Source organism: Ramularia collo-cygni (assembly GCF_900074925.1).
Source record: "Ramularia collo-cygni strain URUG2 genome assembly, contig: RCC_scaffold12, whole genome shotgun sequence".
Classification (NCBI taxonomy): domain Eukaryota; kingdom Fungi; phylum Ascomycota; class Dothideomycetes; order Mycosphaerellales; family Mycosphaerellaceae; genus Ramularia; species Ramularia collo-cygni.
This window is the reverse complement of record NW_019716266.1, coordinates 846,701-870,518: the sequence shown is the minus strand read 5'-3', so window position 1 is coordinate 870,518 and position 23,818 is coordinate 846,701. Positions and strand designations below refer to the sequence as shown.

Sequence of the window (23,818 nt, the reverse complement as noted above, 5' to 3'; positions counted from 1 at the left end):
ACACCAATGTCCCCTCTTCCCAAACAATTTCTTATGCATATCAAACCACGCCGAAAAAGTCTCATCACATAATTCCGTATCTGCTCCCTCGGGCCACGTAGGTAGAGTCGTATCGGGCTCAATTCCAGGTTTGGGTTCAATCCTATATGGCAAAATTAGCGTCCATGTATCCATCCACACAATCCATCCATCCATCAAAGAAAGGGTTGAATAGAAAGAAAAAAGGAATCCCACCATTTCGCAAACCCAACAATAATCTCCCCCTCCCCCTTCCCCTCCCTCCCCGTGGTAGTAATGACTTTAATCCAAAACGCCCCATCCTCATGCAATTCCGAAGAAATCATCCCTTCCCACCAATTTCTCACAGAAGGAATTCGAGGCCAACAAGCTTGAGAATGAGGGTTTGTAAAAGCTTGAAAGTAAATTGAGACGCAGGATGGAATGTCTGATTCGCGTAGGGGGAGGATTTGGAATTTTTGTGGTGGTGGTGATGATGACATTGTRTTTGTGGTGTGGGGTGTAGGAAGGGAGGTGGGGTGGAAATTGGTGGTGGTGAGTTGTGTTGGTAGAGGATGGATGCTTCGTATGTGCCTAGTTGATTGATTGATGACTGGTAGGAAGGAAGAAGGGATTGCACGCTATTAGCACGATGACTAATGTTCAAACAGCATGTAGCTGGATTCGCTTATACAAGAGATAGGTTTATCGTACTCCTTCCTAATCATAACACTCGCTGTACAAAAAGTAGATCCCCTCGTACACATCACATCATCCATTACCAACTAAAAAAATCCATCTATAATGAATGCCTCAAACGCCTCCATCCATGCATGCACCTCACTCTTCTGTCACGAGTCTGTGTATTGCTGTTACAAGATATCAATCATAGCGACGCAAGACTCCTCCATAGCAATAGCTATCGTTCATCCTCCACATCCACACCATCTCGACCATCCTACAACTTCACGAATTACGCGAATCTTCCTCCTCAAACGCCGGAGCGAGATTCTGCGAGGTTTGAACATCCCACGTACGCTGCTTTTTAAGACTAGAAGCGCCTGCACCGGAGTTGAATACATCAGACATTGCTGTACTCGGTCTCCTTCCGTTGATATTCAAACCGGTGGTGCCTTGCTCGAAATCAAGCAGAGTGCCACCAGTTGCCATGGATTTAGTTTTACTGTGTGCAGGTCTGCCTTGAGTTAGGTCTGGCCTTGTATCACCATACTCATTCGTAGCTCTTCGAGGTGGATTTGTTCCCTTTGCGGACCGCCGCCTTGCCATGGAGACATTAGCCAAGGGAGATCTGTCAATCCCACGACGAAGTTCATCCGCTACGATGGCACTCAAAGATCCGCTGAGCGGACTTGTCAATGCGCTGGGGAATAGACCAACCGCTGAGCGTCGAGATAGTAGTCGTGGAGCAGCACTGGATTGCGTGCGGCTTGGAGAGGCTCTTGCTGGGCTTTCAGCTGGTCCTGTTGGTGTTCTCGTTAAGGGAGTCTTCGGTCGTAAGGCGGTGTTGGAGTTGGACGTTGTGGGTTGCATGGGCGCGGAAGTGGTGGCATGCAGTGGAGGTCGTTTATTTGGATCAGTATGCTGAAGAAGAGGTGCAGCAGACTCGACGTGAACGGCGCTCTCATTCGCAGGTTGCATGTCATGAACCTGGTCGGCAAGAGGCTGGACGTCAACATCCTTCGTTGCGACGGGAGTATTGAAGGTCGGGACCTTTGCGAGGGATTTCGGGAGGGATCCGACATCTGCTGAATGATAACGCCGGATTGACGGCGCCCCATCGGACGACACCGCGACTGATGTTTGTCTCGCTGCATCGCCTCCCTCATGATCACGGATTTCAGACATGGCTCTCTCCGCGTCTAGCAGTGATTCCTCATCTTCTTCTTCAATCCTCGCATCCTGTTCATCGCCGTCCTTTTTCCGCCCGGATGTAATGCACCAGACGCCGAAGAATGTCAGAGCACACCCACAGCCGAACTTGATGCCGTCCTCGGGTGTTTGTCGTTCGAAATCGCGGTACAGCACAGCGCTTCCCACAATGACAGATATCGTAAACATTACAAACTGGGTTGGAATGACCATGGTAGCATTGAAGCGTTGAAGTGCCCGGTTGATGTACTTGATCTGCATGATGGCAGTCGATACAAGCACAGCCACAAGTAGGTAGGTGATGGGAAATGTGACGACTCTCCAGATACTGTAGGTCAGTAACGAGGCGACACCTTTTGTTGAAAGTGCCGTATAGCCACCAAAGAGACCAACCAGACCAATGTCGATGAGAATAGTCTTTTCTCCAAATTTGTTGCTGGCCAGCATCAACACAACGATGAGGCCACAAGTGACTCCGAGATATGTTTCAAACTCCCATCGGGTGACGAGATGCCAAATGGCCTTTGGGGTGAGTTTGGGATTGCTGTCGCTCGCGCTTAGCACGACAACAACACATCCACCCACGGCAATCAACACGCCAATCGCGTCTCGCCATCGAAACTTCTCGCCCAGCAAGAGTGGCGCAATGAGACAGTTGGAGATCAGCGCCACCACGCCCAGTGGTGACACGATGGATGCAGGCGCAAAGCCGTACGCCAAAAAGTTTCCAATCTCTCCCGTCACCATCAAGCCAATGCCGACCCACCAGATGGGCGATTGTAGATAGGATTTTTCCTTGGGTTCCTCGTCATCCTTCTCATCCTGCTGCGAGGAAGCTAGAGTCGACGATGGAGAGTCGCTTCTTGACATCAACGGCCTCGTCTCGTCGTTGTCGATGCGGCGGCCCAGCGCGTAGTCCTTGCCGTCATGCTTCCCTCCGCCTCCGCCTCCGCCTCCGCCTCCACCATTCGTCGGAGTCGTGGTCCCATAATTGTGGAGGGATCTCTTCTTCGCAGCCCTGCGCTTTTCCTGCCGTGCCGCTTCCTTATCTCTGCTCAATCGTAGATGCGCATATCGCTGGGTGTTGAGGGCAAAGGAGATGAGAATATTCCCAATAATGGCAGACACGACTCCTATCAGGCTGGACCAGCCGCCAATCTCGCTCCTCTGGATAGCGATGACAAGGTCGGGTAATGCCGCCGACGCGGACGATGCTGGGAGATACATGCCGCCGGAGGCGTGAAGGGGAAGTGTATGGCTAGCACATTGGTGGCCAGACGATACCCTCGCTCAAGACACTCCCTCGTAATGTCCAGCAGGCGTGGTACTGAGCACCGTTTTACGCCGATGTACTGGGTGATTAATTGAAATCTTGATGCTCTCGGAATGGACCTTGGCTGCGATGACGAAGAAGACGGAAGACCTCCCGCTTCCCACGCTCCTTTCAGCTCCAGTCACTCCACCTTACAACCTCACACAAAGAAAGACACTCACATTCAACTTGTTGATCAGATTGTTACGAGCATCAAATATATCCATCCCTCCGACATCTGCACGATGAAAATATCGATAATTCTCGCGTCAACGCCATCCGGACCATGGCTCGGGTCTTGATGCCCTGCGAGGGCTCCCCTCATTTGATCCCACCATGCTGACGACAACATCCTTGCTCCCAACACTGGCCGAGGTCAGGGTACGGAGTACAGTACTTCGAACTGTATCATCTTGATATTAACATGAAGAGCATGTAGAGATGCCCAACGGAAGATGAAAGGAAGTACAGCGCAGTTACATTCAAGTCTTCTGGTCAAGAAATATACAACCACAACCCACATCATACGCTCAACCCACTGCATCTGACACCGCAAAGGAATGACGTCTGCCTTGGAACTATCCCGCTGAGGTTGCTTCTTATCTTGGACCGCTTCATCGCCTGCTGCGTCCGAGCAAGGTGGAGTAATAATCATGCCAAAGCACCCGCCGAGCCCAGACGCTTGTGTGGATCAGCAGCGCGCTTGGCTGCCCAAATAGGAAGCTCGTTAGACAGATGCGACCGCTCGTTACATGGCACCTCGTGGCAACCTGGAAGTATTCAACTTCGATGGAGTTACCGGCAACCTCTGCTCCGATGACAACGATTTTTGACCGACGGCCGATCCAGTAGAATAGTCTAGACGACTGGGATCACCGCTTTCGCGGATGTTCTCTACCAGCGGTGAGTGGCTCGTTTTGCAATGTCAGGTAGCAGTGTCATGATTTACTAGGCCATTGTAGGCAGTCGTCCACCTTGCTATACTTCCKATGATGCAACAACATCTGTGGATGTTCCGTTGAGAAGTACGCGCTTGCTTCCAGTGCTGGACTAGCTGATAGCACCTTATCCAGACATCCCGGACATGGCTAATGTGACATCGGCCGACTGGGTCAAGTATAAACGGGTTCCCTTTACATAGTACCCTTGCCTTCGAATCCTCCATTCTTCCTCTATATCAACCCCGACAGACCATCTGCTGTAAGACTGTCATGTTGCAACACTTGGCTGTGCTTGCGGCCCTATCTCCCATATTGGAAGCACAATCATTATTTGGAAGCTACAGCYAAACATGGATGGGCTTACCAGGCAGCATATACCAGCCCTTTGGACAATGGGGATCCTCTCAAGTCGCGAGCTGGCCGCCAACACCTGCTGTAGGCAAACCTATCAAGCCTCAAACACCAAGCAAGGAGCTTCAGGAAATGCTGGCCGAAATCGATGAGGATAGAATCGAGCACATCATCAGTAGTCTGGTTGACTTTGGAACTCGACACACACTATCTTCCCAGAACTCCAGTACACGCGGTATTGGCGCCGCTCGAGACTGGATCTACAAGGAGATGCAAGAAATAGCCGAGCCTTCGAATGGTAGCATGAGTGTTTACCTCAACAGCTACATTCAGCCAGTGGATGGTAATCGTATCACTTTCCCGGTCAACATTAGTAATGTCGTGGCCGAAGTTCGGGGCACTGTCGATCCGGATCGCGTTTATGTGGTGACTGGACACTATGACAGTCGGCGTCTTGACCCGCTGGATTATGAGGGGGATGCTCCTGGTGCGAATGATGATGCAACTGGAGTGAGTGGTAGATCTAAATTATTATCATTCCTCGCTGACTCGTGGTTCTTCTACAGGTAGCAGTCGTGATTGAAATGGCTCGTGCATGCGCGAAGAAGAGGCCTGCAGCCACAATGATCTTTGCTGCAGTAGCTGGAGAAGAGCAGGGTCTGTACGGCTCTGCTAATCTCGCAAAAACGCTAAAACAACGAGGCGTCTATGTCGCCGGCAATTGGAACAACGACATTGTAGGAACGGGCAAGTCTCAACCCTTTGAGCCCATCAACGACTACACCATCCGTCTCTTTGGCGCTTCTCAATTCCTCCCCAATGCCTCGAGCGCCGCTGCACTCCGGACTGTGGCTCAAACTGGAGGCTGGAACGACYCTCCTGCTCAAAAACCTCGGCAGATACATCGCCGAAGTCACCGCAGGGGCTGCAAAGTATGTCGGCATGCAAGTCGCACTCATTTATCGTCCCGACCGCTACCTACGTGGAGGTGACCATCAATCTTTCCTACTCGAGGGATTTTCCCGCCGTGCGATTCACCAGAAGCCGTGGAGAATTTCGTCCACGAGCACCAAGATCCTCGGGAACAAGACGGCATCGTGTATGGCGATTTACTCGAATTCGTCGATTTCCACTACGTCGCGCGAGTGAGCAAAGTGAACCTCGCGAGCATGTGGTCCGCTGCCAATTCCCCCGCAGCACCCACGAATGTCACAATCTCCAGAACCGTGGGATTTCCCGCGAGCAGCCGAGATACGCCTGTGGAACTCATTAACAATGATAGTATGTTGAGGTGGAATGTTGGGAATGATTCCCTGGTTGAGGGATATGAGCTTGTATGGAGACCTAGTACGAATGTTCAGTGGACGCATAGTATGGAGTTGGGGAAGGTTGGTAATGTTACGGTTGCGTTGAATAAGGATAATGTTCAGCTTGGTGTTCGGGCTGTTGGGAAGGATGGGGGGAAAAGTCCTGCTGTTTGGCCTGTGCCGGCGTGAAGAGGCGCTTCGATGACAACACCGCAATGAATTCTTGATGAATTCAATACTTTCCGGCAACAGTCTTTCCTGGTATGTATCTTGCATCCGGCTCTTCTCATACTCATCTACCGACACTTGTCTGTTGAATCTCGGTACACACAACACATTGATGAGGCTTGGCTGCCTATCTAGTCGGTCGATAAACGAGTTATATTTATTAAAAGGGACTTGTCGGATTACTAGGCACGAACGAGGCGGCTTCTAAGCTAGTACTATACGTCTTCTAGTCCCTTATTAGAAGGACCTTTCCGTGCTTATTTACGCTTGAGCGGGCGATTTGTAAGGACACTCACTGTAAAGGTTTATAGAATGTCACGCGAAGTTGGCTTAAAATTTTCCGACATTGACTGCTTTGTGTTTTTGTTTTCAAGTCGTTTCTACCGGTATGTATGTAAGCCGGCTCTTAAATTCGATGCTATCTGCTTGTTATAGCATTGCTCTATCCGACTCCTTGACATTCGTAGCTAGAATTGGACTATAGGAAGGTCTTCGTTTACGACTTTCGTATCTATGTTCTTTTACTCTTGCGCACCTTCTTCAATGCACCGGAAAACTAGTATCATTAGGTCTCATTTCTTGTTCCCGTTTTATTTAGAAGACAACATACATGTAAAGATGTGCAAACTAGAATATATTCATTCACTTGAATTCCCGCTAGGTTTACGCTAGTTAGTTAGATTACAACTACCGACGGCCCGCACGATACTACAAAATAAATACCTTACCTTCTCCTCCGACCCTACACACCTCTTTATACTATCGTCTTCTAGACATTATCGTACTCCAACATCGTTGCCTTCCCAACATATTACGATGCTTTTCGACGTGGGATCTAAAGCGGTCGGAGGATTATGATAGATCCGATAACTTGGTTATTGCTATATAAGTGCAGAGAGACAAAAAAAAAAGACAATGCTCATGATGCGGAGGATTCCAGGTTCGATTTCGACGACGACGATGTGTGGATACGAGTTGGTACATTCTGGAATCTCTCTGGCTGCGTGGACTTCTTATCTGGCATGGTATCGAGCTCGGCGGGATACTTTAGGAGAGTTTCGAGTTTGCTGTTGATGGGACAGGATGTTACATTCAAACATCAAAAGCGAACAAGTCAGAGGTCCCCCCCAATGGATGTCCGCATTGCAGTCCATCCCTCGTTCATATGACGGTTCATGATTCCTCATACATCTTACAAGGAGTATTTATTACGCACGCTCAAATGCAGCTTCCACAACGCCATCGCCATCGACACACACAGCAGCAATTCACCACACAAATCAAACAGTAAAAATCCAACTTTCAACCAAAAACCTCCATGAGGAAATCATATCTAATATCCAATCCCTCGCCCTTGGCACGAACAGTAAGCTCATGACAAGTATCCGAAAGAATCTCCCCCACAACAGGCGCTCCACAGTACTGCCAAAAAAAGCCAACATTAGCAATTCATCCTCTCTCCATTCCACGCACACAAACATCAACACCATGACAAAGAACAAGAACAAGAAAAAAAAACTTACAAAAACCCCAACCTTCTTCACCTTACACCCCCCCTCCCCAACCACCTCCTCAAAATGCCTCTCCAAAATCCTCCCAAAATCCGGCCTTCCGAAATGACTCCTCTGCTTCAAACCCGTCAACGCCGAAAAAGGAGCCTCCTTAGTCCGATAACCATCGAGGATATATCGAAAAATATGCACAGAGAGATCATTTCTTTTCGCAGTGATGTGTGTGTTGATATTCAGATGCAATTTTCCTTGTTGAGCGAGTGGATTTGCGTTCGTGATGGCTCGGTTTAGGAGGGAGGAGAACCAGAGGAGATTGTTCTTCTCGCGGACTGTCCAGTGGAAGTCGACTCGACGGGTTGGGGTAGGGAGATGGTGGTGAGGGGGGGTGTTGTTGTTGTTGTTGTTTGTAGGGGAGGGGCCGCGGGTATGGCCAGTGCGGCTGGAATGGCGAGAGCGGAGTCGAGAGACTGTGCGGGAGCCTGGACGCGAGAGGGATTTTCGGCGACTATCTCTGGATTTTCTTCTGCGGGAGCCATCATCATCATCATCATCCCAAGGATCGCGTGATTCGGAGAAGCTTTCTTCGAGATCGGTGAGGATGGCGGAAAAGGGCGTGATTCCTATCCCGCCGCCTACGATGATGGAATAGTCGTAATCGTAAAACCTTTGAGCGGGAGCTCCATAAGGCCCATCGAGACCGATTTTGATGGAACAGCATCCATTATCAGTCTCTACATCTCGTAACTTCTTCGTCCAGTCCCCGTCCGCTTTGATGTGGACTTGTAGTTCGTTGCCACGGCAGGAAGAAATAGTGAAGGGATGCCATTGGAAGAGGGAAATCTGCGGGACTTGGACGAGAATGTATTGGCCGGCGGCGTACTTGTAGTCTTTACCTCGAGGGTGTTTGCAGGTTATGACGACGGTTTCGTCGTCTAGGATTTTCAGCTCCGCGGGCAAGCGGATGAAACTTGAGATGAGGCGCCAGCTTCTCTCTACTATGACCAGAAGGGCTGGGAAGACGATCCAGTAGCCGTACATTGGTGATTGTAGAAGATGTGCGGTTCCATGTGCGCAGAGGAGACCTATTAATGGGAACATGAGCAGATGAGCCAATTGGAAGGCTTCGTAGGATTTCTTTCGAATGATGGGTAAGCTCATCAGACTGATGGTCCAGAAGAGAAGAATGCAGGTAATTCCAGACCATCCCGGTAGACTTCGCACCCAGTCTCCATACGTCAATGGTAGAATTTCCGGACCAAAGTAATCCACCAGATCATCCTGCTGTCCCGATCTCGTCGAGTATAAGAAATCGCCCGTGAGATGTCCAATGGCGTGTAAAGTAGCAAACCCCAATCCAACACAACTCATATAGATATGAAAACTCTGACTGAGATCCCAATTCACAAACCTCGACACGGTCCAGAATCTCCTCAGAAATGTGCTCAACCATCTACTCATACTCAAAAGCATGAAGGCCATGACAGGATATATCACCCCAGCACTAAGTTTCGCCACGATGATTCCCCAGCCCAAGGCAGCGCGTGCTCCAGGATTCGTGACATAGATCAAACATTGCCAGAGTCCAGCAGCAATGATGAACGCAACGACAATCGCCAGAAAGATAATATTCGGTCCATGAACAGCCCAGTACGCACGAACGCGACGTCGAAAAGGAAGTTTCTTTTCCTGCTCAACATCCTCTTTATGAGCATCTTTCGCGCCCTTTTGGCTCGGAACATTCCAGCTTCGAACATGTTTGACGAATTCTTCACGGTTCAATTCCGAACCGCACTCGGGCATGATGTGGCAGAGAAATTTGTGCAAACCATCGCCTCCTTTGTGAGAGAGACCTTTTTCTGCATCGCGGCGAGACGGGTGGAGGAGATGGTGTGCTTGGGGTTCCGGGGCGAGTTCCTGGTGTGCTTGGCGGAGTTTCGCTTCGAGTTCTTCAAAGTTTACGAGGCCGTTCTTGTTGATGTCTAGAGCGTCGAAGAATTTGTTGATCTCATCGTCGGACAATGGGATGAAGTCGTCGTCAATGACGGGTTCGAGATCTTGTAAGGTGGTGGTTCGGCCGAGATGATGGAGTGTTTGAGATTCATCTGAGAGGTCAGAGTCCTTCTTCTCAATTCCTGAATCACTAGGACGATTGGAGTCTGTCATGATTTCGAAGGAGAGATCTTGTTTGGAAGAGCATTATGGGGGACATCATCGCGACATGTACTTGACTTTTTGAACGATGAACTTGGCGCTCCTCGGAGCAATGAGCTGAGCATTGCAGCATTTTCTGGGCATGCCTAGTCAATGCCGAGACGTGATTCGACGCGTCCTCGCTGCCACGTGAAAGACGCTTTATGGGCGTAAAAAGCAGATTGGAGGAACTTGGGCATCGCAGCGAGTGCATACATCTTACCTTGTCCAGGTCGCCGAGACTATCCCTTCTTCATGCTAGCTGAAGAAGCCGCGATGCCATTTGACTACACCCGCCAGGCCATTCGAGGTGACCAAGTCCCAAGACATCAAGAAACGTCGATGCTTCAGAAATCCAGCCTTGCGAAATGCGCGATGACGTCGATATCAAACGGCGCCAAGAGCTCTTGTCTTCGCCAAATCAAGCGTCGGAAGATGCCATGGAAAATCCTACGCATGTTGGTAGTCTAGGGAACTATATTCAAATTCATACTTCTTAAGCATAACACTCGAAACGAAGGAGATATGGATATCGTTAACATCCCCCACACCCTTATCCAACCCCCCCATTAACGCTTACAAGGATAAACATCTTCGATATCGCTAGTAATCCGATCTAATATTCAGAGCACATTATTCTGATRAAAGATCAGAATCCTGAACAAGAAAGGAACGAAAGCTTCAAAGAACATATCAAAGGACACATTGAGTAGATAGAGGAGGATTTGTGAGAGATCTGACAAAATTCTGACTTACTTCTTCCTACTACCAATCCCATCATTCATTGTTTCGGCATGATAAGACTCTGAAGCTACAAGTCCAAAGAGGAGCGTAAACTCAGAGGCAGGAACAAGTAGACCCCACGATAAAGCATCTCAATCATCCAGAAACCACATCAAAACACCGGAGAGAGAAGAAGAAGAGAGGAAAGAAAGACGAAGGTAAATCTCACCGACCCTCCTTCCCCTTCCCCTTACTCTTATTCCTCTTAGATTCCTCCTTAATAACCCTAGCCTTTTCCCTCGGATCAATAACTTCAATTTCCGCCATTTTCCTCTTCCACTCCAAATCTTTGCCCAAAGTATCCTTTGCAAAAGATAACTTGTGCGCCATCCAGCCGGGATCATCTTCCCCGTCTCCATTCGCTTCCCCTTCGGGTTTCTGGTCGCCTTCGTCCCAGATTTTACAGGATTGGCAATTGGCGATGAAATGTAGGTCGCAGAGTGCTGCTTCCTCGTCATCTTCTGCTTGATCGTCGTTGTTGTTGTTGGTGGTGGTTGTTGTTGTGGGTGCTTCTGCTAGTTTTGTCGCGGGTGTTTCTTGATTGTCATCTACTGGGAGGGTTTCTAGGCGTTGTTTAAAGGCTTTGAAGAGGTCTATGGCGCCCTGCTCGTCTGCTACTTTGCCTCGTTTGCGGCCTCGCGTGGATGTCTCTGGGATGAGTGATTCTAGTGCGGATTTTGGCTTTTCTTTCTCTTTGAATTCGGGGTCGACGGTACGTTTCATGCTTGCTTTCAAAGCTGCGATTTCGGCGTTTGTGGAGTCCAATTTGCTACGGGAGGGCTTGGAAACTTCTTCTGGTTCAGAGTCCATGTCTTCGTCTTCTTGGTTGGTTTCTGATGGAACTGCAGGTTTTCGGACTGGTGCGGGCTGCTCTTCAACATCATCATCATCATCATCCTGCTCCACCTCAACGTGCTTCTTCTGTTCTTTCTTCTTCTTTGGCGCAGACTTCTCCTTGACCTCTTCTGCATCCTCTTCAAGCCTCACCAAGTTGGGATTCACCTTTGCCTTCTTCAACACAGGAGCAACCTCTTCCCCCTCCTCCCCACCACCAAAGCTCAAGACATTCTTCCCTACCGGCTTCTTCCTCTTCTTAACCTCTTTCTTCCCCTCCTCCACCGCACTCCTCGGCGCCTCCCTCGCTCTCGCAACCATATCCTCAAAAGGATTCACCAAAATCTCCGTGCCTGTAATCTTCGTCGGGTACAAAGGTCTTTCACTCCCCTCTCCCTCAGCCAACTCCGCATCACCCATCTTCATCAAATTATAAATCGTATCACCCTCAATCCTCCCAAACATGGTATTCTTCCCCTGCAACTCCGACGTCACTCCCAGCGTCAAGAAGAATTGACTCCCATTACTATCCTTTCCCTCATTCGCCATGCCCAGCAATCCTCTCCGATTGAACTTCAATCGACTGTGAAATTCATCTTGAAAGACATCCCCGTCGTTGATCGCAGAGATTCCACCTGATCCTGTCCCTGTGGGATCTCCACCTTGAATGATGAAGCCCGGAACCAGACGGTGGAAGATTGTGTTGGTGTAGTAGCCATCGAGACAATGTTGGAGGAAATTGCGCGAGGTGAGAGGGGTTTGTTTGGCGAAGAGCTCGAGGGTGAGGTCACCGGAGGTAGTGCGAAGGATGACTTTGGCTGTAGGTTGCGGTTCGAGGTTGTAAAGCGCCGCCATGTTGGAGGGGATGACTATGGAAGCGATTGAACTTCCCTTCGTTTTTCATGTGAAGCTATGGATGGAGTTGAGGTAATCTGATCACGTTTGCGCGAGCTGTAGCACGCTAGCTCAAACCTTATCTTACTGGCGCGTCGAACATAAAAGACCCAACTTCCCATGCAATCTTCACTTTCAACATCAACAAGAACAAGACGCAAAAAACGGTCTGGTACCGCCGTAGGAACCTAGAAGCTCGTGGGACGGTACTACGGGTTATGTCTGCCATGCCTGTCGTCTGCGCTTTCGCGTGGCTTGGGTGACGAGGTCGCGGGAGCGTCCCTCTAAGTCGTGTTGTTCACTTTTTTTTCATCAGTTCCGCCAGCTTCATGCTGAGGGCTGGAGAAGAAGGCGTCACCTGCACTCCATTGACGATCAATATTCGCGTCGTCCGTCCTTTGACATGAAGGTGCATAGGTATTTACGAAGCGTGCATCGTTGACGGCGGAGCTAGTCCAGGCTAGTGGACGGGGCAGTGAAGCACCTTCTCATCCTTAGCAGCTGTCCATGCATACCACCACACGCCTTATCTTCCCATCACTCCACAGTACCCCGCCGTTAGCTTTCCCAAACACTCGGCTCAGTCACTGCATCGCGCTGCAATGGTGCATTGAGATTAGCTGTCAGTCTCTTGCCAGCTCACAGCTCACACGGGAAGCTGCATGGCCGCCACCATGCTTCCAAATGGCGGCAGCATGCATATAAATGCTTGAGGGGACTTTCAAGATGCCACAGTCACCGACTGCTTCGTTCGAATTRCGATCCTCGAGCTTGTCAAAGTTCGCACTCTTCACATCATGGCCCAACACCACCGACTTGTTGCTACCCCGCCTGGTCCATCTATCATTCCATGGCGCGTGGTGGATGATCTCAAAGTTCCACAGCAGGAAGTGAGCTCTGATCTTGTTGATACGTCGGACGATTCCTGGACAGCCGAAGATGTCGGAGACTGGCAAACGCGATATCATGAAGAGTTGACATGCTTCGAGGCCGACGATTCCCGCTCGACGTTTCTCACTGGCCTTCTAAACTCCCGGCAACGCAATGCCATTCACACCATGGCACACATCCGACGATTGTCACATATGAGTTTGGGGACAGGGAAGAGCAAGCGAATACTCATATCCAAACCTGACATCATTCCATTCACCCACCAAAAGGGCTGCAGGAATATGGCCAGACCCGGCAGGTATTACCACATGGCCATCAACCCAAGATTGGTCACTTATCAGAGCACTTCAATCTCAGACCCTTCGACTTTGACTACCCTCCATGAAAGTCTCATTCAGCGACTTCTCGAGCTTGGCGCATACACGTCCTCGGCGATTGTATCACCGTGCCCACATCCACTCCGGTACAAGCTTAGAGTACGCTTCTACGATCCTGCTCATGCAGCATTGGCGGTGTCTGCACTGCCTGACTGCTTCAAGTACGTTTGTCGTCCACTCGCCATGGCTAGCCTGTGCGCCGATGTCCACGTGCAAGAGCCCTGTCCTACATCTGGCGAAACCGTCACATTTGATCAGTCCCGGTCGTGTCACAACCCACGCACCAAACTGGATCCAATCAAATCCGGAAAGCCTTGCTGTGATAAGGTCGCATTCAWGTCGCTTTCGTCTCCATCCGGTTATGCATCCTCTTCCTCCTCCAATACCAGCCGCGGATCTGAWGTGTATGCCGAGGATGGCACCGAAAGGAAAGCCTCCAAGAGGAAGCGACTTCCACCTGGAGAATACGAATGCACTTTTGATGGATGTAACAAATCATTTTCTCTCGCTGGACATCGAACCAAGCATGAAAAGGTGCATCGAAGAGAACAATGGCAACACCAATGTGATGAGTGTGAGCATATCTTTCAGTTTCGAAAGGACTTGAAGAGACATTTTAATAATACGGGGCATGGGAATGATGTGAAGCATGTGGCACGTCGATGATGATGTGCTCGTGTCAGTCTTGATGGAAGCATGACGCACTGTAATGTATTCATGTAGGCGAAGACGAGCCGTCAACAACAATTGAAGGCTGAATATTTCGACCTTTCATCATGTAGATGACATGTACCACGTACTCCATTTCATTTCTTGGATATCTCGAAGCTCGGGCCACATGACTCCACATCCATCATCAGCTTCACTTCCACCTCCACCTCCACCTCCCGTACATTTCCGTGACATCACCAACAACAACATCTTCCACCGCCAAACTGGATTCCTACCTGGACACCACCCTCTACTCGTCCTTCCAAAAGCACATCATGTCAGAAATCACCTTTGCCAAACAATTCCTAGCAACGCTAGACAAGCGACCCATCAAACTCGCCCCAGACCACATCAGTGATCCTCGCAAATATCCCAACCAAAGTCCCGTATGTCCTTGAAATCCCCCATCCCCATCCCCTTCCCAACTAAGTAATCTAACAATGCATTATACAGTACACCCTCCCCCGCGCCACCCACCCCTTCCCCCGCACCTCGGGCCCAACATCCACCCAAACCGCGCAATCGAAATCCATCTCCGTCTCCCTCAAACCCATGCGATCAGGCGAAACAGTCACTCTCCCGAACATAACTCTCGATACTACCATCCACGAAATCAAAATTGAATATGCGGCGAAATCAGGTTTACAACAGGAGAAGATTAAACTTCTCTTGCATAAAAAACCCGCGGGAGATCTCAAGACGCTGAAGGATTTGGGTGTTGAGGGGGATGTAGAACTCAGTGTTATGTTGATGGCTGGAGCGGTGTCACGATCGGGGAGWCCTGCTGTGGTGGAGAAAGTTCCTACTCCTGATGCGACTGTTCCTGCGCCTGCGACGACGACGGGAGATGCCATGGAGATTGATTCAGCTGAGAGGACAGGTGCGCCGGATAGTGAGGAAGTGGCGGCGCAGGCTGAGGAGCAGAATGTTTTGCATCAGGATGATGGGGTGCAGGAGATGTTGAAGACGGAGGAGTTTTGGGAGGATTTGAGGGGGGTTTTGTCGCAGAGGTTGAGGGATGAGGGGGRGGGGGAGAGGTTGGCTAGGGTGTTTCGGGGGAGTGTCAAGTAGGAGATGAGGGAGGGGATGGGATGGGATGTGTGATCTTTGACCTACGGAACGCGCTGTTCTGGTGGAGCTCGAGGTGTTTGGTAAAGATAGGAAGTCTATAGAAGACAAGACGCCGGAACATAAGCACCGAATGAATGCAATCTTCATCATCTCTTGAAGACTCTCCATTCGTGTAGATAGGTGCTCTGCAGCGGAAACAAACTCAACTGCAAATAATCCATGCTACATACAGTATAGTGCAGTATAAGTACACATACCACACGAAATTCCACACATACCTCTTCCTTTTTCCCTCAAGGGTCCCTGTTTGTTATAACGTAGGTATTCCTCTCGTGATCCTGTCTGATCTATAGAAATCTCTAGGTATGTACAAATAAGACGCGATACTAGTAGAGGTAGGTACTTGATCACTCACTCACCAATCCACACGCCCTTTATGCATATCCCATATTTTCCGCACCTTGATATTCTTAGAAATATCCAACCGCTGCTACATCCAATCACCACTATAACTATAGTCTCTAGCCAACATGCCAACATGCCAACATGCCGACATGCCGATATATCTTAAAGAGGCCTACGAGGCATTTAAGGTCGAAGGCTCAGGCAGAATTTGGAGTGTAATTTTTGCCTGGGTTGGGCTTTGATTCGGAAGAAGGAGGAGGTAGGGTTTTTTTGAGTAGAAGGGATTTTTGGAGGGAATATAGGGAGTTAGAGGAAGAGGAGGAGGAAGAGGAGGAAGATAGAAGATGGGAGTACAGCCTCTAGTCGAGCATAGAATTTATTCTCAGGAGGTATAAAAAGGTAAGTACTTTAATGAGCCGACTCGATTGGAAGTCGATATAGGAGATGGAATTGGCTTAGTAGGAGGCATGTATATTAGTAGGGAAATGAACGAATTTTGAAAGCGACACGAGGAGAAAAGTATGGTGTTGTTGTAGATTCTGGATATGGTTGGCAGGAAGCAAAAGGTGGGGATGAAGAGCTGGGAAAGGAGTGTAGGGTTAAAGAATATAGTGCTAGAGCCTAGGAGGGATAAGGAGGACGAAGCTAAAGACAAAGAGTGCTATTATATAGTAGGGTCATGCTGCACTGAGTAGTAGCGACGAGGTAAACGAGATTTTTAGGACGAGGAAAACGATGAGTCTCTAGGGAAGACGTATAACGACCGCTATCCATTTGTCCTTTGTTGAAATCACCCGTTCCTCGCGTACGACACCTTTATTACCTCGCTCTTCTCCAGCCTCTATGATTTTGCAGAAACTCGGCTTCTATATTGCAGGTTGTGTCCCTCTGGTCATGCAACCATTTATTCACTTCCCACATAAAAGAAAATTCATGGTGCAATTATCCTGAGATGGCTCGAACTGATCAACCCCTATTCTCGCAAAGTATTGAGCGAGGTAACCAAATTCACATCACTTAGAGCTATTCTTTCTGCGTTATACCTCGGAAGACTGAAAGATAAATCAAGAAATGATAACGGCTCTTTTGTGAAGAAAAAATTGTAAAGAACTGAAATATTACTTACTTACCTGGTGGGATCAACCAACTCAGCTGACCAGCAGCCACCAATCCCTATTCACCACACATGACGAACCTACCGGAGGCACATCACTTCACAACCCCAACCCACGCCTAACCCTTAGGGCCTCCTGACGCGGACTCACCCTCCTCCCCTGCGCCAGCACAGGAAAACATCTCCCCAACCACGCATCACTAACAATCTCCTGATCCGCCTCAAAATACCAAACAAGATCCTCAGCAAGAGGTTCATAAAGTCTCTCTCGTTCACGAAAAGCTTCGTCTCGCATATCAATCAGATACTGTAAGTATTCCGCTGAAGTTTGGAAATTCGAGGTCTTACCATTCCCTGTGCTCGTTGAGAAGATATGTCTTTCTAGAGTATTTCGAAGGGGGATATTTCCTGTTCGATTGAATATACTCGTTAGGATTCGTACGGCTGCTAGGACGTCTCGGGATTGTAATGCGATTCTTCTTGAGGAAGAAGAAGAAGGGGATGGGATTCCTCCCTCGTCCTCGGACGTGAATTCTACTACATTACCCAAGTCAACAAGTACTACATCGGGATAATCCCGATATATCCCTCGCGGACGAAACATGATATTAGACATGGATAGATCCGAATGCGCGAAAGTTCTTCTTTTACTACTTCCAGGGAGAAATCCTTGCCCTTTGTATCCGAAATGTAGCGCGAGAAAAGCTTCGGCGAGTTGGAAGAGGATATGCCAGCCGAGACTTACCTGTGGTGGTGGTGGCGGTCGTGTAGTAGTAGGAGGAGAGTTATTGGCGCCATCGAAATGATGGAGAAATTCGAGAAAGGTCTTGCCCGCCAGGGGCTCGAGGGTGAACCAGCCATGAGAAGATGAAGGATCCGCGGTCCGTAGACGGACAATATTGGGATGGGCTCCTGCTTCTAATGTCTGGAGGACGTCAACTTCTGCGATACAATTGAGTTTACGACCGAAGCTGATGCCGCCTTTTGAAATTTTCGCTGCTTCCACGCTCGCTCGGAGTTGTGTGAGGGCGGTTTGGGTTGCTAGGGGGTCGGATGATTGTGCTCGCTCTGCGAGGATTTGATCGGCGAGGGGTTTGGGGATGGAGGCGTATACGTTTCCGTAGGAACCTTCTCCTAGCTCTTTGATGATGTAGTTGTCCTTTTCGAAGTTGATGCGGTTGGTCATTGTGGTGTATAGATGTGGGGGGTTGTATGAGAAGGGGAGAGGAATGAAGAATTGTAGGGGGGAGCAATCGAGATGGGACAAGGGAGCTTGGTTATAGTGCGAGAGATGCTTCATTGTTCGCCTTCGCTGGCATTGTAGGCATTGTTGGAGAACAAGCGTGTTTGTTCTCCTTTGTATAGAGGACCGCTTCTTTGTTGTCTTCTTTGTATCCGACTGACTCTATCAATCCACTGGTTCTGAATGAAGCGCTGAACAAAGCAATAGTCCAGATGGTACTTCTAGCTACCCGTCAAGAAATACGACGAGAGCGTGATCATGGTGGCTGAGAAGTATCTCGACATACCTAGACATGCATCGTGGACGACAGATTGCCATTGCTCGTTGCCCATGTGGTGTCCGCCTGGCTGACAGGATTTTTTCAGGCACTCTGTCGGAAKAATGGGCGGTGTGAACAATCTTCATTGTCGTTTTGGGAAGAAGAAGAAGAAGAAGAAGCCCTAGGGGCAGAGGAGAGGCGCCAAGACATTGCTCGGATCTTCCTGTGTATCACAAAGAAAACATATCCCTCGGTCCACCCCTCCCGAACTATACTACTAGTAATCCGTCTTAATAGATGTTAGAACCGCCAAACTGCCTCCTTCTCAGACGCTCTTATGTTCATTCCTTGCGTGTATATTGCGCCTTCCCTTAGTAATCTAGGGGGTACCTATCCTATGTACATATTATGCGTAGGTCTTTCTAGAGCAAGCCAAGGAAGCCAAACCAATCAACAAGAGACTCGGAAGCGACCGGGTGGCAATCCAAAGGCTGATGGAGAAGTGGGTAGCCGCCACATTGACTAGCTGAGGGATTAGACTACCAGCTCGTCGTACAAGGGACATGGCCATCGACCCATCTACTACGACCACATCCATTCATTGCATAGCATATGAGTCCGGTAGATCTATACGCAGTGGCTTCATTCCGACACGTATTTGCAGCTGCTAGATCGTATCCATTCCTTCGCTCCCTCATTACCCGGATGATTTACACAGAGGATCTCCATACCCGATCCTCTCAAATCAGAGTCACATTCCACAAAAAAACGAAAGAGAACTTGATCCCACCCTCATCGAATTCTAAACCACGTACTCTCCTCCTCCAACCTCCGCTCAAGTCTCCCTCCATTTTCCTGCCACATCATCCACCCATCCACATAACAATTCCCCAAAAGCAGCCAATCCCCACTCTCCCCATCAGCTTTCAACACAACAGGCATATAAGCCCCATGCATCATAACCACCTCATCCCCCCTTTCCGTCAAAGCCGGAACCAAAGCAGTCTTCCCACTACTCATAATCGCAAACTTCCGCATATGACAAGCCCCTATAATCGATTTCTGAAATTCCTGAATATCCTCCCCAACACCCAGGATCCCCTCATCCTCTCCAAGCAAAGCCATAAGATCAACATGATACCTTTCCTCGCTGAGTTTATCCACATGACATGTATTAGCAACCAACGTTCTCGCAAATCCACTCTCCCATCCTCGGAATTCCTCCCCCATACCCCCAGCTTCCCTGATCCACCTCCTCAAAGTCTCAAACCCCCCTCCTCTCGAGCAATCCAACGCACACGAACCAATCTCCACAACACGACAAATCTCCACCCCTTTCAAAACAATCACATCCGCCTCATCACCAACCACCTCAACCGCCCGTCTCGCAATTTCCACATCCCCAGCAGCAGCAGTACCAACCCCTCCATGCTCAAGCAACAAATTTGGCACGAAACTCTCCCTACCCGAAAGTTCCAATCTCGCCGCCCAAGTAGGAAATCCCTTCCTCCTCCTCCCCCAAAGAAGCTCCTCCCAATCACGAATCCACACGCGCGAAAACGCCGCAAGAGGAAAATCCGGATCGGCAAAACATCTCCTCGTAGCATCCCGAAAAACCTGCTCAATAGGTTTCGTATAATCCACCACGGGCAATTCTTGTACTTCTTCCTTTGATAAAAGTCCTAGAATTCCATAGACTTTATCCCGGGGATCTGTAGCTTGTAATCCGTGGGAGTAAGGGAGAATTTCACTGAGGAGTAAATTGCAGCAGGAGGGAGTTTTACGAGCGAGTTTGAGACGGATGAACCAGATGTGAGAGGGAGTTTGGAGGGTTTCGTGGAGGGTTGATGGGATGTGGTCTGCGTGGTGGAATCGGAGATAAATTGCTATGTCGAGGACGGAGGTCATGGGGATTGAGGAGTTGTGGTAGATTAGGAGGGATTTCTTTGCGAGGGCGATTTCTTGGACGACCCATACTCGACTGGGGAGGGATTTCTGGGGTGAGTTTTCTCGTTTATTATTAGGAGAGGGGGGAGGGGATTTTCCTCACCGAAACCAGGGATATTGGAAGAGTTCCATTATGGCGTGCCAATTTACAGGTGTTTTGGGAGGATGGCGTGCCTTGTTCACTGTTCCATCCCGCCATGCGAGATCCCAGAGTGCAGTGTAGGGCTTACAATCTTCTTGAAGTTCGAGATGTAGAAGTCGTAAATCAGTGAGAGCTTGGCTGGCCGTTTGGGAAGTCCCCTCGTCAAAGTAGACCAATGTGGTGGCTTGAGCATTGCGATATATATCTCCCATGAGTTGGACTTGGGTTGCTCGCTCTGACAAGTCGCTTTGGTTGATACAGACGGCATCTAGATAGAGGAGTCGTTCGGTATTTGGAAGGGCTAGGCGTCGGAGTGCTCTTTCTGAACTTTTGGGGAGATTCAGACGAGTTCCTTGGATGTTGATGGTGGAATTCGGGGTGGGATCTCCCCAGTAGTAGGAGATTGCTTCGTAGGCTTCGATTTTCTCGTGTCGATTCAGGGATACGTGTAGGATTTGACATTGAAGCGGTACTTGTGCTGATTTTGGTAGAGGGAGAAGTCGTAGCAGACGAAACTCTCGGTTCCTTTCATTCAATGGGGTGTATTGATATGTTGTCCATCTGCTGTCCTCAAGAGTGTCGGAATTGGGTGAATCTCCAATTGCCCCTGGCTGTAGGACTCGCTGGTAATCCATGACGGTCTACCCCGTCAATCGCTTAGATTTTCAGGATCCGGTTGGATGTGGTGGGAGGAAAAGTCAGCTGAAGAGCACTGCCGACGGTGGCCAACAAGACTGAGGCTGAAATTTGATCAGCTGTTCGCCAAGGTACAATAATCGCTGACATGCCTCGCGTAGCGAAGCGAAGGAGCCCCATTTTACAAGGCCCTCGATGACTATCAATACAATGAAGAGAGTAGACCAAAAGCAAAGAGGCAAGATCGATTCAAACACTCCAAGAAGATGTATAACAGGGACGCTAACTAAGCAGACCGAAGCACATCTCATTACGACGCACGGCACAACCGACTCGAAAGTAAAGAAAAGAACAATTCAGTAATCTGGCGGCGGCGGCGTCGACAATCCCGATGCACCAAAAGTCGACGCCGTAGAAAAGGTCGACTTGGAAGGAGAGGGAGAAGAAGAATCATCGCCCTCCTCTCCAACATCACTCCACATATCCTCATCTCCCACCGAATCGTCCATCCCCTCTTCCTCCCCTTCCATCCCCTCCCCTTCAATCTTCTCCACCTCCTCCTCCTCCTCCTCAAAATCATCTCCATCCTCCCCTGCCAGAACCCTCCGAACTCCCCAAAATCCAAATCTCATAGCCTCCAACCTCCTCTCCCCCATCTTCTCCACATACCCACTTTCCCCTGAATCCTTCCCCCTCTCATCCTTCACCCTCTCCCCCTTATCCCCCTCATCCGTCCCATCCCCATCCCAATGCTTATTCCCCTCACCTTTATGAGCAGCATAAACCCCCAACCCAAAATCCCCCAAACTACAAATCTCCTCCCTCATTCCCTGAATCCCCAATTCCTTCAATAACATCCCCATCAACTCCTCCTCTTCCTGCCTGATGAGAGATTTCGGGGCGGGGGGTATGAACCACCAACTTTCTTCTTCTTCTTTTTCTTCCTCCTCTTCTTCCTCCTCTTCTTCCTCTTCTTTTTCCTCCTCCTTTTCAACCTGGTTTGATGTTCGTTTTGTCACGCGGAGGATGATTTTCCGCCAGATTGAAAAATTGCTATGCTCGGAAGAAGAAGAAGAAGAAGAAGAAGAAGAAAAAGAAGAAGAAGAAGAGGGAATCTTCGTCTCCTCATCTCGAATCCCTCGCACCCTTTCAAGCATCGAGAGGGCAATGGAGAATTTCATCATATCTGTCTTTCGTCGAGAGAGAGAGAGAGAGAGAGGCTTCGTAGTCTTGGATTCTTGGATTTGTTGTCGTGAATTTTTTTCATTCGAGTCGAGTAGTGGTGTACTTTCAAAAATGTTTGGTAAAGAATGATTTCTCCCAAGAAAAAGAAGAAGAAGATTAAGAGAATTCGCGGATATCATTTCTCGGTTTACATTTCAGTTTCCCAAGCGGGATGGAAGGGAACGGAACTCCTCGGTACGGTACTTTGCAAGTCCTCAGAAATCTGGCACCCGGTCGGTCTGCTTCGGATGGCTTTGACTTTTGAGAGGGACTGTGGGAGTGGTTGGTTGGTCGGTCGGGTGGGGTGGAGAAGGAAGAGTTTGAGCTGGCAAGTTATTCTTTTTCGACGGTAAACTTTTGACTGTACCTTTGATATGATATGATATATGGCACATCAAATCATTTCTTGAGAACATTCAATGAAAAGAGGGAGAGAGGTAGAGGGATACAAAAGTGCACTGTACCTTGAATATCAACGAGAAGAATATCAGGTACACGACCATCGAACCACGGGAGTCGCAAGGCAATCCTTCCCATCAAAAAAGACAGACATCAATCACATTCCAATCCCATTCCGACATTGATACAACAACAACACACATGGATCCTTATTCATAACGTGATCGGATATCTATACGCCAAGGGTGCCGAAAGCACGCAAGTTAAAAAAGAAGGATGGAGAACATGATCATCATCCTGACGCATGTCATACCCCATCAATTGGCTCGTCTGAAATCTTTCTTGTTCGTTCTGGCTACTGCTGAAAGTCGAGTATGGCGACTAGTCGATGCTGCATGGGTTCAGGACGGGACGGGGTTCAACGACCCTTGGAGGCGCGAGCAATGACCGAGTCGTGTTCAATGTCGTCGGCGTCGTTGGCTTGAATGTCGACGGCGACTCCGTTGAGGGCGCGCTTGAGGGCGTCCTTGGAGGTCGAGTACATCATGCGGGGCTATACCATGACATCTTGTCAGTAACATTCCCCCTCAATCATCTCATCCATGGATAGATGTCAAGAAAACTCACGTATTGCGGCGCATCATCAGGCACCCATGAAATGAAGGTGATTTTGTTGCGCATTCCCGCGCCGCCCTCGGCCTCGAATTCGACATCAAAGACGGCATATCGGCCGCCAATACCCTCCTCGCCCTTTTTGTTCTTGCTCTTGGCCGACACGAKCTTCTYGCGAAAGGCGGCGTAATCCGGGTCGGTCGACGTCTCCTCGACCACAATCTCCTTCCAGTCCTCGCTGATTTTGAAGATGATCCATTTGAGCGACTTGCCCAGCTTCAGCTCGTTGAACTTGGAAATGCACTCGGGTGCGACCGAGACGCTGGTGGGGTTAGCGGGGGATGGAGGGGGAGGTGGTGGCCATGATGGACATACCCGGAGGAGGCCTGTGTCAATCACATGTCAGTTGGGTGGAATCTTTCATAGAGGGTGGCATGGTCGAGCATACCATGTTTCGGGGGGAGAATGGAAGATGTTTCCGGTGCGATCAATGGGCTGAAGATGAAGAACATGTCAGTCGGCGAGAAATGCGTCGTCATTCCCAATCTC

At 49.3% G+C, this 23,818-nt stretch overlaps 9 protein-coding genes; 2 read left to right on the top strand and 7 right to left on the bottom strand.

The window, feature by feature from the left end:
* Positions 1 to 963: 963 nt before the first annotated feature.
* On the bottom strand, positions 964 to 3,114 carry RCC_07840 (uncharacterized protein; the record flags this gene model as incomplete). Its single annotated transcript, XM_023773093.1, has 1 exon — positions 964 to 3,114. One exon carries the CDS (start codon positions 3,112 to 3,114, stop codon positions 964 to 966), a length of 2,151 nt encoding a protein of 716 aa, XP_023628861.1.
* A 1,296-nt stretch (positions 3,115 to 4,410) lies between these two features.
* Positions 4,411 to 5,483, top strand: RCC_07839 (uncharacterized protein; the record flags this gene model as incomplete). XM_023773092.1 has 2 exons in its annotated part: positions 4,411 to 5,001; positions 5,058 to 5,483. The coding sequence occupies 2 exons, from the start codon at positions 4,411 to 4,413 to the stop codon at positions 5,481 to 5,483; spliced, it is 1,017 nt and encodes a 338-aa protein (XP_023628860.1).
* A 1,845-nt stretch (positions 5,484 to 7,328) lies between these two features.
* On the bottom strand, positions 7,329 to 9,700 carry RCC_07838 (related to NADPH oxidase homolog 1; the record flags this gene model as incomplete). XM_023773091.1 has 2 exons in its annotated part: positions 7,329 to 7,448; positions 7,550 to 9,700. The coding sequence occupies 2 exons, from the start codon at positions 9,698 to 9,700 to the stop codon at positions 7,329 to 7,331; spliced, it is 2,271 nt and encodes a 756-aa protein (XP_023628859.1).
* Positions 9,701 to 10,675: 975 nt separating this feature from the next.
* On the bottom strand, positions 10,676 to 12,199 carry RCC_07837 (related to peptidylprolyl isomerase (cyclophilin)-like protein; the record flags this gene model as incomplete). Its single annotated transcript, XM_023773090.1, has 1 exon — positions 10,676 to 12,199. The coding sequence occupies one exon, from the start codon at positions 12,197 to 12,199 to the stop codon at positions 10,676 to 10,678; it is 1,524 nt and encodes a 507-aa protein (XP_023628858.1).
* Positions 12,200 to 14,492: 2,293 nt separating this feature from the next.
* On the top strand, positions 14,493 to 15,288 carry RCC_07836 (uncharacterized protein; the record flags this gene model as incomplete). XM_023773089.1 has 2 exons in its annotated part: positions 14,493 to 14,603; positions 14,671 to 15,288. 2 exons carry the CDS (start codon positions 14,493 to 14,495, stop codon positions 15,286 to 15,288), a joined length of 729 nt encoding a protein of 242 aa, XP_023628857.1.
* A 1,619-nt stretch (positions 15,289 to 16,907) lies between these two features.
* On the bottom strand, positions 16,908 to 17,993 carry RCC_12170 (uncharacterized protein; the record flags this gene model as incomplete). Its single annotated transcript, XM_023773088.1, has 1 exon — positions 16,908 to 17,993. One exon carries the CDS (start codon positions 17,991 to 17,993, stop codon positions 16,908 to 16,910), a length of 1,086 nt encoding a protein of 361 aa, XP_023628856.1.
* Positions 17,994 to 19,101: 1,108 nt separating this feature from the next.
* RCC_07834 (uncharacterized protein) lies at positions 19,102 to 21,033 on the bottom strand (the record flags this gene model as incomplete). XM_023773087.1 has 2 exons in its annotated part: positions 19,102 to 20,290; positions 20,360 to 21,033. 2 exons carry the CDS (start codon positions 21,031 to 21,033, stop codon positions 19,102 to 19,104), a joined length of 1,863 nt encoding a protein of 620 aa, XP_023628855.1.
* A 357-nt stretch (positions 21,034 to 21,390) lies between these two features.
* On the bottom strand, positions 21,391 to 22,218 carry RCC_07833 (uncharacterized protein; the record flags this gene model as incomplete). Its single annotated transcript, XM_023773086.1, has 1 exon — positions 21,391 to 22,218. The coding sequence occupies one exon, from the start codon at positions 22,216 to 22,218 to the stop codon at positions 21,391 to 21,393; it is 828 nt and encodes a 275-aa protein (XP_023628854.1).
* An 857-nt stretch (positions 22,219 to 23,075) lies between these two features.
* On the bottom strand, positions 23,076 to 23,720 carry RCC_07832 (related to Cofilin; the record flags this gene model as incomplete). XM_023773085.1 has 4 exons in its annotated part: positions 23,076 to 23,210; positions 23,285 to 23,591; positions 23,645 to 23,655; positions 23,718 to 23,720. 4 exons carry the CDS (start codon positions 23,718 to 23,720, stop codon positions 23,076 to 23,078), a joined length of 456 nt encoding a protein of 151 aa, XP_023628853.1.
* Between the last annotated feature and the right edge of the window lie 98 nt (positions 23,721 to 23,818).